This window comes from Gnatocerus cornutus, chromosome 2 (assembly GCF_029298725.1).
Source record: "Gnatocerus cornutus isolate USDA-ARS CGAHR chromosome 2, icGnaCorn1.1, whole genome shotgun sequence".
NCBI lineage: Eukaryota > Metazoa > Arthropoda > Insecta > Coleoptera > Tenebrionidae > Gnatocerus > Gnatocerus cornutus.
Window position 1 is genome coordinate 4,234,733 of NC_142234.1, and position 15,323 is coordinate 4,250,055.

Genomic DNA, 15,323 nt, shown 5'->3' on the forward strand with positions numbered 1-15,323 from the left:
CTAGAAAGTTTTGGTTTTCAAGGAAAAATTTTATAAATTAAAAAATAAATTTGTAGATTAGTTATTTATTCTACTACAATAATTTTAAAATTTGCAAAGGTTCAACTTCTTTGTTTGGCTTCTCAAATTACGACGTTATTGAACAAACAAGATTGATTTTAGAATTTATGTTTAAAAATACTACTCATATAATTTTACATTTTTTGTTTATATTAGTAAGCTTTAGATCTTTATTCTTTAAATTTTTTATTTGTAGCTTCTCTTGAAGTCAATTTCTTCTAAATTTTTAAGATTATTATGATCTTGGAATCTTCCTCATTCCAATGTCTTGAGAACTGACATCACTTTAGACATAATGTCTCATGAAAAAAATTGAGTTTCGGAAATAAATCGTTAAAAATTTAGATATTCTCTAGATTTCTGTGCTCTTTGAAGACAGTTCAAATCATTAAATTTTTCTGATTTTGATATTGTATGCTGTAGATTTCTATGCTTTTCAACATTTCAAAAATAGTCAAAAGTGCAAAGAATTCAAAATTAAACAAAACTAGTTGAGTAGGTAATTTAAATATCATGAGAAAATGCAAGTAAATTTAGGGATATACAGTATGTCCCCGGATTGAGTTCACAAAAGGGAAAACAAGTTTATTTTCCATTTTACAAAAAAAATCACAAAGAAATAACATTTTTTGCTTATTTCAAAACAAATAAATCTGCAATTAAAATTTCAAAATTATTAGTTTGTATTCTTAAAATTAATTTTTTCATTATTTTTATTTATTAAATTTTGTAATCGTATTTAAACAATAGCAGGCTGGGGATTCACAATATCAAATAGTGCCTTAAAGATTAAAGAAAAATTTACCCAATAATGTGTAAGTATTAAAAAATTGGAAAAGAAATGCGATTGCATCCTTAACAATAATTGAGAAAATTCGAAACAGTCTTAAAGAATTACGAGTTAGAATTGAACTATGTAAGGTAATAGGTCAATCAAATAGTGGAAATTGGTTGAGTTAAGGAACAAATTTCATTCCTTTGACATTTTTTGCAAAATCAAAAATTTAAAAGTTCTTCGTTATTTTTTGTTTTTTTCGATTTTATGAACACAGCTTGATAATATTAAAGTTTTAATTAAAGATGTTTTTTATTTTAAATTAAGCAAAAAATATTATGTATTCCTGTGTAATTTTTTTGTAAAATGAAAAATAACGGTTTTTTTCCTCTTATGAACTCAATCCGAGGACATACTGTAGAGATGCGAAATTATAAAAAAACTCGCTTCACTCGCCGTTTTGGCAACCCTCTGTATATTTTTAGATCGTACACGAAAAAACGTCGTTCACTCCTGCACGTAATTTCCACAGAATGTTTACACTTGAAACCACCACAGGAAACGAGGAATTACAATTAAATATACTCATGGCAAGAATTTTACCATAAAAATCAAACATTGTCTCCTTAATTACGGCAACAGCCTTGAATCTCTAACGTGCCCGTCAACAATTGGCATTTTGAAGGAGACTTTTATGGACAATTCCAGATTAACTAGGCAGGTAAGTACATATAATGTAGCTATTAATGCACAACATAAATCAAACGTCATTAAACATAAATACCCGTAATACTACAATAAACACAAATATTATCAATGAACAAGTGTACTAAAGATAATTTACAGCTAATAAAATTCACTTTTTTAAGAGGGAAGCCTAGTTTCGTTAAAAATATGTGTACACAATAAAAATTAATGTGAATTCGATGCGTTATCTGTTCGAAAACACGAACTTGTCGCTGGGTGATTAATGCATTTTTCTTTTAATTATCTGTCGTTATTAGAGGGTAGTTGCAGTTGTAAATTCATAATCAATACTCAAGCTGCAGTACGCCATGTAATTAAAGATTTCAGATGTCGAGATAAGAAGAGTGCCATTTATCATAGAGAATGAAATGAAATCACACCTGAACAAGGATCAATACAAATAGTAATTTGTACTCGGCCAACCTACTCGCGGTTTAATCGAAACAAGTCCGAGGATTGTTTCTGAATGCAGATAAGCCACGGCCTCATTCAACAGTTTCTCACCCTCTCTTGCAATAATTTTTATCGTACGATGTGTGGCGTGCGCAGCGAGTTCTGCGTGGCCAATAGTAGCTCGTAATTACTCTTCGACTGCTTGCTTGATTACCGCTGATTACTCCGTACTCGTGGATAATGCGATCATCTCGTCGATAAAACGAGACAAAAGAAAGGGCTTCGCTTTACAGTCAACTGGAATACCGACGGGGTTACACTGGAGCTTTTTACATTCCATTATGTGGTTCTTCGGAGTTAATTTGGTTTATGTTACGCTTGATGGTTTAAAGTTTATGTCTGAATTAAAATTGTTTATTTAGATTGGATTTGGGCGATGGCTGCTGGTGGAGCAGGACCGTAATGCTTACAAATAATAAGTGGAACACATAGCTAATTACCTAATAAAAAATACGAAAAGGAGTAAAATGAGTTAGTTAAAAAACCAAAGAGCCAGAGCCAGAGCTCGTTTACCTCAGCTCCAGTTATCACATTTCTAATCTAATTTAGTAAAACAGCCGGTTACCTAAAACCGGAAGTGTACAGGTGTTCGCTTCATATAAATTAATTGAAAATGGGCCTCAACTCCATTCGTTAATTATAAAACCTCTTACACCGTGGACACAACATCTTAAATATCGTACAAGCATAAACCCAAACACTGCAACATCTTAGCAAACAAAGTGAAATACGATCTACTCACCAAGGGGGAATAAAATGCCGAACTTTCGACGCCTATACTGGGGTAAGGATTTTGGTCCGTGGAAGGATAAGGCGCGCCGTAGACTCCCACACTTCGAGGATATTGCAAGGCTGCCAATCTCGCAGGGTCATACTGACAGGAACAGACGCTTTGACCGGTCATTGGATCGGTCACTAGAGGTCTTCCGGACTCGCAGCATTGCGTAGGACCCGAAGAAGACGTTCCACCGGGTGACAGGGCGCCCGGAACACTCCCGGAGCCGCCCGGACTCAAAGAGCCGCCACCGGAGGCTGGAGAGGAGCCGGAATTCGTCGTCGGCTGTCCGGAAACCAACAGCTGAAAAAAAGACTTGGTAACAACGAGTTTACAAAAATAAGCCTCGCTAATGAGTTTTATTGGAAAAGTGGTTTATCAACATGTAATGTTGATTTTATTTGCGTAAAATCTCGTGAACAGATGTTCCATTATATTTTTATCATTCATTACGACATTATGTAATGTGGCATAAAGTGAGGTTTGGTGCGAAATGGGAAATTGATGTACAACCTCTTCACATTAATTCCACATTTTGTTATCCAAACGAGACGAAATGGTGATATAAAAATGGGTTTTATTACGAAACTTTATGCAGGCCGGAAATTCGAATAATTTTACGGGGTTTTAATAACTGCCAAAAATTCATTTCTACGTGCAAACAATGTACCTAATACGCGACAATTGCAATCAAAGGTAATAAACACGTTTAATTGAACCGATTGATTCTTTCAGACTTTAATTGGCGGAAGTTTACTGGGTAATTGGATGATGAATATCCGCAGCAGACGGCGAATTTAATTTATTAAAATAAGGTGCTAATTAATTTTCACTCGATAAATTATGTTAGCCCAAATTTCGGTGAAAGGCGCACAATGCAGTTCGAAAATGAGGAATTTTAAGCAAAGTGGGCCGTTCAAATTAATTTTTGATCTTTATTTTCTCCACAAAAGCAGTTTTTATTTAATTTGAAATAAATTTTTTGTATGATTAAACACGTGTTGCGATTTTTTCAACCTAAAGTGTTTTCTTTTAAACTCCAAATAAAAATGAGCACCCGTTTTTAGACTTCTTGAGAAATGTAGTCCCGAAGTCGAGTAAACTCAACCAGTCAAAACAAACAATTTGTCCCTTGAATATTTTTCCCGTTGTCCAATAAACTCGTCTCCCAAAATAAGATCATGCGGGTAAAGTAATTAGAGCGATACTGTATTATTTAATATACGTTGATGCTTCAGCGACGTCATTTGCGGCGACTTCAGAAAAAGCGGCGTGATGGATATTACCGGCGAATCCAAGAGTGCTAGGCAAATGTTTGCTGCCTTCTTTTGTTTACAGAACTCTTCATACGCACGTGAGTTCAATAGTGATCGCTAATTACTTCGGATGGACGTTTGGCGGCTTCCAAGAATGAAAAAATAGAAGGATAGAGCGAAATGTTAATTAATGATGGGTGGTTACATAATATAACTGATGGTCTCAAAATAGATCCTACTGATTTGATCTTCTTAACAATTTACCTCCAGACCAAGAAAAGCGCCTCGGATTCCACTTAAAAATAGTAAATACAAAGTGCAATAGTTCTTCCACTCATCCATTATAATCAGTGACAACGTTATTTACTGCGGTGCACTTAGTACCTAGCTATTAAAGTCTGCCTGTTAATTATTACTTAAATTTAGATTACTTAAATTAAGATAAGGAAACACTAGTAATTTAGTTGACAACTTTATTAGTTTTAATAACCGGAGTGCTAATGAAAGTAGTTCACAATGTTGATACACCCGTACGCACCCGATTTCGCCTCATTGAATCGCATTGGTCTCGTAACCAGTTTCCGAGCGAGTTACTTCAGTAATCTCCACCTCATGTAACGCCAATATGCATTCTAATCTAAATGAATTTAATTACAAATGGCAGAAACGACCGATCTTGTACCTAAAATTGCGCAAGATTGTTCTACACGGTGGCCAAATTAATAATCTTTATAAGACACTATCATAATGGTAATCTTAGACTCATTAGGTGTAAATTTTTCTTGTCGTCTTCATTAGCTTTTTGATAAAATTCCAAAGATTTATTTATGGACGTGTTTATTACGTCAAAACGAGAAAGTTTCGCATTTGTGGCTTAATGGGGAGAGCACCCACATCGTTCTAGGAAAAGTCGGTAAAACTTTTGCTTTTACCAACAACTTTAAAACGGTCGTTGCCTGCGAGACACGTCCTAAGTTGTCCACCCCTTTCTTTGTTAGAGAGGCACAAGTGTAAATCATCCCTTTGGAATGTCGAAATAACGGGACAAACATAGTCACAAAAAGATCAAATTTCATTCAAGTCAGACACAGGTTGAGAGATTTGATGCAAATTTAGGGACCTTCACATTTCTGAAGTTAATCTGCTCACCCTGATCGGGCAATTAACTTGAATTTGGGGCAAACATTTGGAAAATTTGGTTATGAATATAACAGTTGTTACGTTCATTTTTTACCCAATAATAATTTAACTCTGGTTTCCAACATCTGTGAAGGATTATAATATTATAAGGTATCTATGATCGTGCAAAAAGTTGGCATTTTATTAACAAATTTTGGTTTAAAAGTTTGGTCAACTCTGCGCATTACACACTGTTTGCTTAGATACGACAAATCAGCTGCCAAATTTTATTTATTTTGACATTTAGTGACAATTATGTTTTTTATAAATTAAATTTATAAAAAAACGTTGTAAGATACACGCATAAAAAGTCTCTTCATGGCATTTGTGACTTTTCATAAAACTCGTGTTTACGCACTCATGCAGTAAAAAATGATTTTTCTAATTCGAATTTTAAATGACTATTAGGTAATTTGTGTATTTTAAAATAGACGTAATTCTTTGATATTCCTCCTCCATTGGGCTTCCTGGATTGTTTATAACTACGATTTTAATTAAAAAAATGTAAAGCGCGATTTTCACAGCAAATTCATTGGGCTAGAAGAAGCTCTACTATTTTTCCAATTCAAAAACTGAATTTAATTTTACAATTCTTGCAGCAACAGCAAAATTATTAGTCCAGCTACAGTTTTAGAATTAACTTTCCAGGATAATCGCGATAGAGCCACGTTATTTATTTAAATGCACAAGTTTTTTAATGCAATAATCGCATGTGCAAATGCATTTAGCACTTTGCTATATCGGCGCAACTTGGCATATTTTTTTTAAAACTGTCACTTTGTCGAACATGTGCGCAAAGAATCCACGTTGCGCAAACAAATTTTATGAAAATCTACGATCCTGCGCCTGTTATTCAGTGGTTTGATTCCCGTTATCCCGACATTATTGAACTGTCAAAGAAGGCGCAATTTTTGGACCAACGTTTTTAGTAAAGCTGCGATTTTTTGGTTAAAACTCGCAGATTGCAATCGTTTAGAGATTATCCCCCGTGGTGACATAAAAAGCGTTTTTCAATTTAGTGCACCTCCGTACAATCGTTCAATCAGATTTTCCAATTTCCGTATCAAGTGATAATAAATTGTATTTTGAGTTCAATCAGTCCGAACCCCAAGATTACAAGCAAGGTTGTGAGTAACAAAAGGTAGAAATAATTATTTTTAGGTAAACTTCTCCAGAGACCAATTTGTTACACAAAATTTCTAAAATATGACTTTTGTGGATATTTATCTCAATTTTATGTCGGTCCACGGCGGTACAACTTTTTATAAATTGCCAGCGAGTGCGCACACTTATAATGAACCCCTTCTGTATTTTTAATGAAAGCAGATGTTAACCTTTCCGTAGGTATTTTTAATTTCATAAAACTTTTACTTTATTCGTATAAATTTGAATTCCGTCGTTTACTCCTTATTAACTGATTATATATACGCTGGTAATTGACTACTTATAATCAGGCGCAATTACATAGTAAAAAAAATCGTTAACTTGCATTCCAGCAAACGGCCAATTATAAATTTTACGTTGAGACTTTTAATAGAATATTTTAATAAGCTGCATTAAAATTCAACGCGTTACTTGAAAGATCTGAAAATTTGCAAATTTCAGGGCCAAAATTAATTGCTCGCGCACTTTGAATTAAGAATTACACTGCGATGTTAAATTGTGACACTTTGATACCGCGCGAGCAGGTGCCGTCGGTTCTCAACCACCTGAGCCGTTTGTCTAATTCAACAGTTTTACTGGTTTTGGCTCGAAAAGGACATTTTTCATCGGAACACCTGTATATTTCGCGTACTGTACAATTTTCGAGGTGACTATAGTAACTAGAAGTTAAGTACCTGTGATGCCGCCGGATACGAGTACCCAAATTGCGCGTACGCTGCCATTGCACAGTCCCAGTCTAATGTAACCCGAACAAAACACAGTCACCCACACACAGATCCGTACCACCTCACAATCCCCATGACATGTCGTCCATCTACGAGTGCAAATCCATCGTCACAACATTTAAAAACAAAACACTATACGAACTATGCGCTACAGCGATCTGATAGCGACTGGAACGGCGAACCACTCGTGAACTCGTCGGAAATACGTCACCCCCTTGGCCCGCGCCGGTGGGCGTGGCGTGTTGTTACAACCAGTAACTACATGGAAAATCCGGAGTTTCGAGCGCAGCGCGAGTTGGGATTGGAGCCCCACTCCTCGAACGCCGGCCTTTGGGCGGATCGCCCCGCCTCGAACGATCGAAATGAGGGGAAACACGCGTGACTATCTTGTTTATGGGGCTCCACAGATCCGGACAAATCCCACTTCTATACAACAAAAACGCTAACTGAATTTATTGGATACAAGGTGTTTGTCGGAATGAATCGCTCGCATCATTTGTATTCTGATTCGGACGAATGATGCTACGGTTTTTACATGGAAAGTCACTTTACACCTCGGGACGTTTGCTTTTGGATTGTCACATGTGTCTTTACAACAGTAAAGATACGAGAGTATATGCTCAGATATGTTTATTAAATGGACAACGTAAAAGAGGACGAATGATAAAGGTACATGCTCATGAATGGCAGCTTTGCTTTTCACGATCTTTTTATAGCGCGCTACCTGGATTCTACAAATTGAATTTAACTTTCATTTCGTACATTTTTTATCTAGAATTCAAAACTATATTTCCTTGAAAATATCAAAGTCATTACCCATTAGTGAAGTACAAATAATAGATAACGGCCTTATCTTAATTTGTTGTAATTAATGGATATTCGAACCATTTCGTTTTTGTGACAAAATTCTATAAATAGCTACAACAGGTAAATTATATGAGCCGCAGGTGTACCAACTGAGTAAAAATAAAGAAAAACTTACTTCATAAATTGTAAAGCAATTCTGTCATGTGAAAGATGCAGGCATATACTTATATGTTTACACTAGTAATTTAACTAACAGTTTTTAGAGGCATGAATTGTGGTGGCAACTTTTAGTTAATTTGCATAAAGTCCAGGGGAGGATTGACTTTATGAATAGTTTTACGACAAAAATTGGGACATTATGGGGCGGCAATTTTTACCTGTGGTCCAAGTGGGTACCATAATTTCCAATTGCCATTTGTTTGAGTCCAGTTTTTACAAGAATTATTTTCTACATAATTTTTCGTTTTTGGTAATCAATTTACAATTTAGAACTCAATTATAAATATTTAGTTGAAAAATATGCACAAGTTTACTTAGTTTGATTTGATCGTTTTTATATGCTTTTGATGTCTATTTTCATGTTTTCGAGTAATTTTTCTTTTATTGTAATCCTAGGTATCCAAATTCTAAAACAAAATTTTGGTGTGCCATTTCATGGTATATAAATAAATATATATAAACAGGACCAAGAAAACGCTAAAAACCACGCAACTGCAATTAAAAATATCGATTTTTTTTTATGATTGGCATCTGAAAGTTCGAAATCAGTTTTAATTAAAAATCCGAGAATTTTTTATCTTAAATTTTATTTTTATATCCAAGTCTTCAAGTTGGGAACACTTTTCGTAATTTTGCAAAAAAATTTGACGTTAAATATTTAATATCTACTATGACAGAATAGTAAAGATTTTTCAATCTATAGGCACACAAGTTTTTCGATTTTGTAACTTATCGTTTAAACTTTAGATTCTACTAAAAAAATTCAAATAGTCTAATTTAAGTTCTCATTTCTAAATTAACCAAAATTATGAAAATAAATAATTTAATTAATTTACAATAATTTAAAAACTTATTTTTATTATTTTATCATCATCAAAGTTTAAAGAAATGTTATGTTTATCCCATTGATCAATGATCACTGATCCTAATTCTCAACCTCTCCTTCATTCTTTTCTTATTTGATAAGTTTCTTCGGGTACTAGACCAGATTTTACATTTTTAGGTTTTCTAGATACACATATTAAAAATTTAATTTTTAAATTCCTTGATTTTACAATTTAAAAGAGCAAAATTGTAAATTCTCTTGTTGTGCATTGAAAGTTAATATGACAGATTTACATTTCTCTGAGATTGGTAGGTTCTCATAAAATTCTAGATTTTTAAGTCTCAAACTCAAAAACTTCTACACTGATTTTTACACTACATATTTAATATGTTATCTATGCAGTTTAAAAGCTAAATTTTTTTATTCTAGTTAAGAAACCCTCTCTATGTTTAACAAAATAAATATGGAAAGAATTTTACTGCGCGGCTTAAATTTACAAAAATGTACGATCAAAAGTGTTAATTTTATTAAACTCGCAGAGTCTAGGAATTGTTTATTCATTAATTCATTTTCCATGAACTTTACCAAAAAAGTGGACTCTTACTTGGCCTTAAGTTAAAATTGAAATTCGTATACCTATAAAAACATGTTTGCACAATCATTTCAGCAAATTTTTGTTCATCAAATTCAAAATAAAATTACGAGATTTTATTTATTTATTGATGGATTTATTTTGTTTTTATTTGTGGAGAAAAAATTCGCATTTTGTGCGACAATAAAACGCATTTTGCAATTTCCTTTCCACTCTCAAAAAACTTTCTTTGCTTTGCTCCATTACTCAGATAAACAATAATAAAACTCGATAAATTGCTATTATAAACAAAGCGTTTTACATAATCTGTGACTTTTACAATTTAAAAATTACAACGAAATTCTGATCGCTACATTATTTTACTAAAAACTAATTATTATTCTTGATAAGAATTATAATAATAATTGTAGCTTATGGAACTGTGGTAAATTGTTGACATTTTACGAAGTGTTGTGTTTCCACGACTTGCGTCGCGTCTTTTCCTCCTCCTTAAAGCAGACAATGAAACTTAATATTCACTTTATAAAAAAAGACGTGAAAAATATAGCCTATAGCCTATTTATTAGACTTTTACGAGCAAAGGAAGTTAACAATATAAGTTTATATTCCATAAAACGGTAAGCATTTAAGTGGGTTGTAAGCAATAAATGATCGAAAACAACTAACTGTAAAGTACGACTATTTGGCATTTTAAAATTAGAAACAATGAAAGAAATACGACCCTCGTGCTATTTTCGTCCGTCTTTGTATCATGCAAATTGAGTGTTTTTTCCTCGTTATATTAATATTAATTTCAGCCAGGTGCAGCGGCGATGATTATCATTTTTATGTTTTAATTCATGTAAACGAACGCTGACAAAATTCTGTAAATCCTGCAGTACAAAGGGATTAGTGTACTTTCTCTAAAGTAGAAACTATGCCAAGTAGAAATCTCCGCCACCAGGGAAAATTCGCAGAACGTGTTCCTCCACTTAAACCCTCAAAGAGATTGTGTAGGAACTTTATGCTAATTTCGCTACTCTTGGAAGAAAAAATGCACGAAAATCTTTGATGAAGCAATCTCTGATTTATGTTCATTCGTTTGGAATTTCAACAATAACATCAATTCACACACGAACGTTTTGTAATTCTTTTATCTGTTATCTGAAAATAGCCTTTGTTTGGACTAGCAACAAATGAGTTTGTAATAATTTCTTATTTATAAAGCGAGGAGGTCCATTCATTGAAAACAATGAGAAACTACTCTGGAATTTAAATGACGACCAACTGCTTTTTAATAACCTGTAAGTAGAATTCAAGCAAGACAATACCTCGGCTTGTACTTTGGTATATTATTAGGCGGTGTTTTGAATTGTAAATAGACCACTGAAATTGAAACATCGCTGACATCGGATTGGTTGGATCGGAGTTTTCGCACCGGGGAAAAACATTTTTTTTGGTTTTACGCTCATTGAAAAACCAGCATTTTGACGACTTTATCTCGTTTTTTTTATACAAATATACATCAATTTTCTTATGGTCTATTAAAAATTGGAATTTTAGAAAATTTAGAAATTTTGAGGTATTAGAAAAAAGATTTTATTTTTTAACCGCACGAGAAAGATTTTAGAAACTGAAACTAAAAAAGTTGGGAGATCTCAAAAATTGAAAAAGTTCGAAGCAATTCTAGTAATTCATTGAAATTGAGGAATTTTTTAATTCGCAAAGATTCACAGAATTGCATTTGAGCAACGATCTTCTAGATCTAAAACTACATATTTTAAGATTTGTAGAAAATAGAAATATTTAAAAAAAGGGTCTGAAAAATTTGAAGCTTGTGAAAATGATAGGTAGGTAAATCGGGAGTTTCAGAAACCAAGAGAATCGAGAAGTTTAAATTAGAAAATCTAAAAAAAATTATAAACTTTGAGTATCAGCACAATCCACAAAATACAAAAATCTTAAAAGTTCTATTGTTTTTTTTTTCTATTTTTGTGGCATTGTAAAGTGTTTATTTTCTGCTTTAGACTATTGACAATCGAGCCATATTTTTCACACCTGTCAAAATCGGTTCGTTCAGTAAATAAAGAAAAACCTTATCGATCCCCCATCAAAAGTGGAAGCTAATTTATTTTCTGAACCAAAAACTTTGGTAACCTCCAACTATCTCATTTGCTGTAAAAAATGATTAGAATATTTAGATCGTCTCGTCGGATCAAGAACCGGAAACGTCACTTTAAATTACTTATACAAAGATATGCTTTAAAAAATTCAATTTTACCGTCTAATCCGCTAGAAATATGAAACCCCTTTATTTAAAATTCCGGAGCTAATTAAAGGCGTCCAGTTTTCGCCAGCCGTCCAAATTAACCGGAATTATAAACAATTGATTTCTATCCACCCAGGGGTTGTTTGTATACCGCAGGGGGCACTGTCAGTCTATTCATAATATAAGTTTGTCATTCCGAATTCCTATCATTGCTAAGACCATGGGATAGAAACGGGAAATACCAGCGCAGGTAGAAAAGATTATGGTTGGCGCCGTCGGAAGTATGCTAATATAATTCAAAATTTACCATCTGCAACAAAACGGTGACATTTACGGTTTTGTGGTGCGGATTTTTATTGGAAGTGGTACAAATAAGGGCCAACTTTACAGCCGCTCGAAAGTTGGGAAAAACACGAAAATTTTACGTTCGTAGGTTTAAGATTGATGATATTGCCGCAGACGAGCATAAATTCCATCGTCTTTATTAATTTTCTAATGATGACATAACCGTAAAAATTATGCTCTTATGCAAATGAAGAAACGCCGCAATAAGTTAATTAAATCGGCAGTTTTGTTGTGCCCTTTTAGCGCAGTTTATAAACTTTACCATAAAATCGAAATTATAATTTGAAATATTAATAGTTTCTCGACACCTGCCGTTTAATGGAGGGTTCTATGAAAATGGTTCCTTCAGATAATCACAGGTTAGGTCTCCTGTGTCATTACGGCTACTTATAAACGATACTATTATTTAGAACTGTAAAAAGACTGGGGGACTGTTGAAACGAATCTGACACATTTTCACCAATCGATTGTCTTTTAATATAATCGTGTAAGCTCGATATCAGAGATTATCGCATGGATATAGGGAAAAACTAACACCTGGCCCTTCAATGTATGTAATGTTTGATGCATTTTAATGGGTGTTATTACCAGAATTATTTTTCAGATAAACAAGCGCGGGGAATAATCACACACTTGGGTGGTGTGAATTTGCGAATAATAAGAATGAGGTTGTAATTGGCACACGCTTGGTGATTTTGCAAATTATATTCGTCTGATAAGACGGTTTTGACTGGGATCAACTCAGGTAGTTGGCAAAAAGTGACCACTATGTTCGTGTTTAGTCTAAACACGATTTGGCAGGTTGTTATCAGCGCGGTGATGATGGATGATGCCACTGAGCTGACGTTTTAAGAAGCTCACTGGTCTTCGTTTCCTCTGGTTTTCAAAGGTCTGGTGAGATAATATCTGAGTTGCTAATATAGTAAACCCAGTTGACATATACCTAGTAAACATTTTATGGCTTAAGTCAAACCACCCTTAGAAATAAAACTGGGTGTTGTAAACTGCAGCCGACAAGAGGGTTGACCGATGGTTGAATAGGCGTGCGCCTATTTTTATGGTCTCCAACCGCAAGGATTAGACTGCTCGGTCCTCTCATAATGTGGCCATAAAATTTACTAGGTGTATGTCAACTGGTTTTACAATACTACTTTTGACTTGTCAATCAACTGTACCAAGTTACAAAATTTTAGAGAAAAAAAAATTGCGTTTTTAATTTTTTTTTCCAGTGAGCCAAAAAAAATTTTGTAATTTTGGCAGTTTTGGTCCTCAGACAGTAAAATTTGGAGGGTTTACTACTTTTGACTTGCGTATCAATTGTGCCAAATTACAAAATTTTAGAAGAAAAACCGCGTTTTTTGAAATTTTTATTTTTAGGTGAACCAAAAATGTCTGCTCTCTTCGATAAAATTTTGTAACTTTGGCAGTTTTGCTATCCAGACAGTAAAATTTGGAGGCTTTACTACTCCTGACATGTTAATTAACCTATGCTAAATTACTAAATTGTAGAGCAAAAAGCGGATTGTTAAAAATTTTTATTTTTAGGTGAACCAAAAATTTTGGTCATTTTCGATAAAATTTTGTAATTTTAACTGTTTTAGACTCCGGAGAGTACAATTTACAGGCTTTACTACTTTTGACTTGTTAATCAACTATGCTAAATTACAGAATTTTCTAGACAAAAATCGCGTTTTTAGAAATTTTTGGCCCGCCTTGAAATAAGCATTTCTAAAATCCGTCCCTGTTGTTAAAAAAAATTGAAATTTGGTACAGTTGACTGCCTGCCCCTGTTAAAGATAAAAATCTCTCCAAATTTCATTGCGTTAAAACTACTAAAGTTATAAGTTTGCTTTAAATATATTGGAAATTTTTGGCCCGACTTGAAAATAAAAATTTCTAAAATCCGTCCCTGTTGTTCAAAAAAACTGTTCTTTACGATAAACAGTCAACAAGTTAAAACTAGTAATCTTTCCAAATTTCGTTGCTTTAGCATCATAACTACCAAAATCACAAGCCCGAATGAAAAATATTGGAAATGGTAAAGCAGAAATTGACTTCAAATTTATGTGATTTTTCGACGAGTTTTGGGAATTTCATGCACATTTCTGCCGATTTCTTCATAAGTAACCGTTGGATCTTGATAAAAACTTTTTATTTGATGTATTTTGACATCTATTTCACAAATACAGCAAGAATCCAGCCTCATTTCGATTTTGAAATTTTCATTTTTTTAAGAAATACATTTCTAACTCAAACTAGTAAAAAATCTTAATTTTTCGTTTTCTGCCTCTAACTTCGAAAATATTTGACTTGTAGACGTCAGATTTGACCCATTTATAGATTTTTAGCTGCTCTTTCGATTGATGTACTGTAAACCCAGTTGACATACACCTAGTAAATTTTATGGCTACATTATGTATGGGAGGACCAGGCAGTACTTATCCTTGCGATTGGGGACCATAAATGAGACGAAATGAGTCCGGGCCTGTTCAACCATCGGTCAACCTAGAAATTTATCGGTTGCAGTTTACAACACTCAGTTTTATTGCTATGGGTGGTTTGACTTAAGCCATAAAATGTTTACTAGGTATATGTCAACTGAGGTTACTTTAAAACCGAAACTACAACAAATTATTTCACTCCAGAAGTTGATTAAAAAAGTACGAAAAAATCGGTAATTTCAATGTTACTTGAATTCGAATCTCATTTCCTTCTTTACGCAGTGCATCACCATTTTAAGTCCTTCAATTTCAATAACGCCCGGAAATGTTTTTTTTCCGCACTAGAGAACCAATCCAACTATCGAAAACACGCTTTGGAAATATGGCACGAGGCAAAGTCGAGTTCACTGGAACAACAATAATGATTTGCAAAAACACAAAACGCTAAAACATGTCACAGGAAATCACTTGGCACATGCACTTTCGTGCATTTTACATGCATGTTCTTATCAAACTTTCGTTTGGTTGGCACGCATCTTGTCTCATGGTCATGATGTTTGAATTGTCATTGGTCAAATATGATTTAATCGAATGAACGTAAGCAGAGAAATTACTATGTAGATTATTTATTAGTACGCTACTAGAGTGGTTATTTAATATACCAACTGGGGAGACAGCGTGGGTACATAATTGATTGTAACAATACCATGA

The 15,323-nt window shown here is 33.7% G+C and overlaps 1 protein-coding gene across 2 annotated transcripts in view; it reads right to left on the reverse strand.

The window, feature by feature from the left end:
* Positions 1 to 15,323, reverse strand: part of LOC148178198 (homeobox protein caupolican-like) — a 60,199-nt gene that overhangs the window by 21,644 nt on the left and 23,232 nt on the right. The window contains exons 1-2 of one of the 2 annotated variants that reach the window (XM_088050909.1): positions 7,084 to 7,328; positions 2,778 to 3,113 (exon numbers count right to left, since the gene is read on the reverse strand). In XM_088050909.1, the coding sequence (XP_087907035.1) occupies positions 2,778 to 3,113; positions 7,084 to 7,131 (384 nt within the window). In that variant the 5' untranslated portion in view covers positions 7,132 to 7,328. Of the gene's footprint in view, positions 1 to 2,777; positions 3,114 to 7,083; positions 7,329 to 15,323 lie in introns of those variants that run through there. The other variant, XM_088050908.1, reaches the window with a different exon arrangement.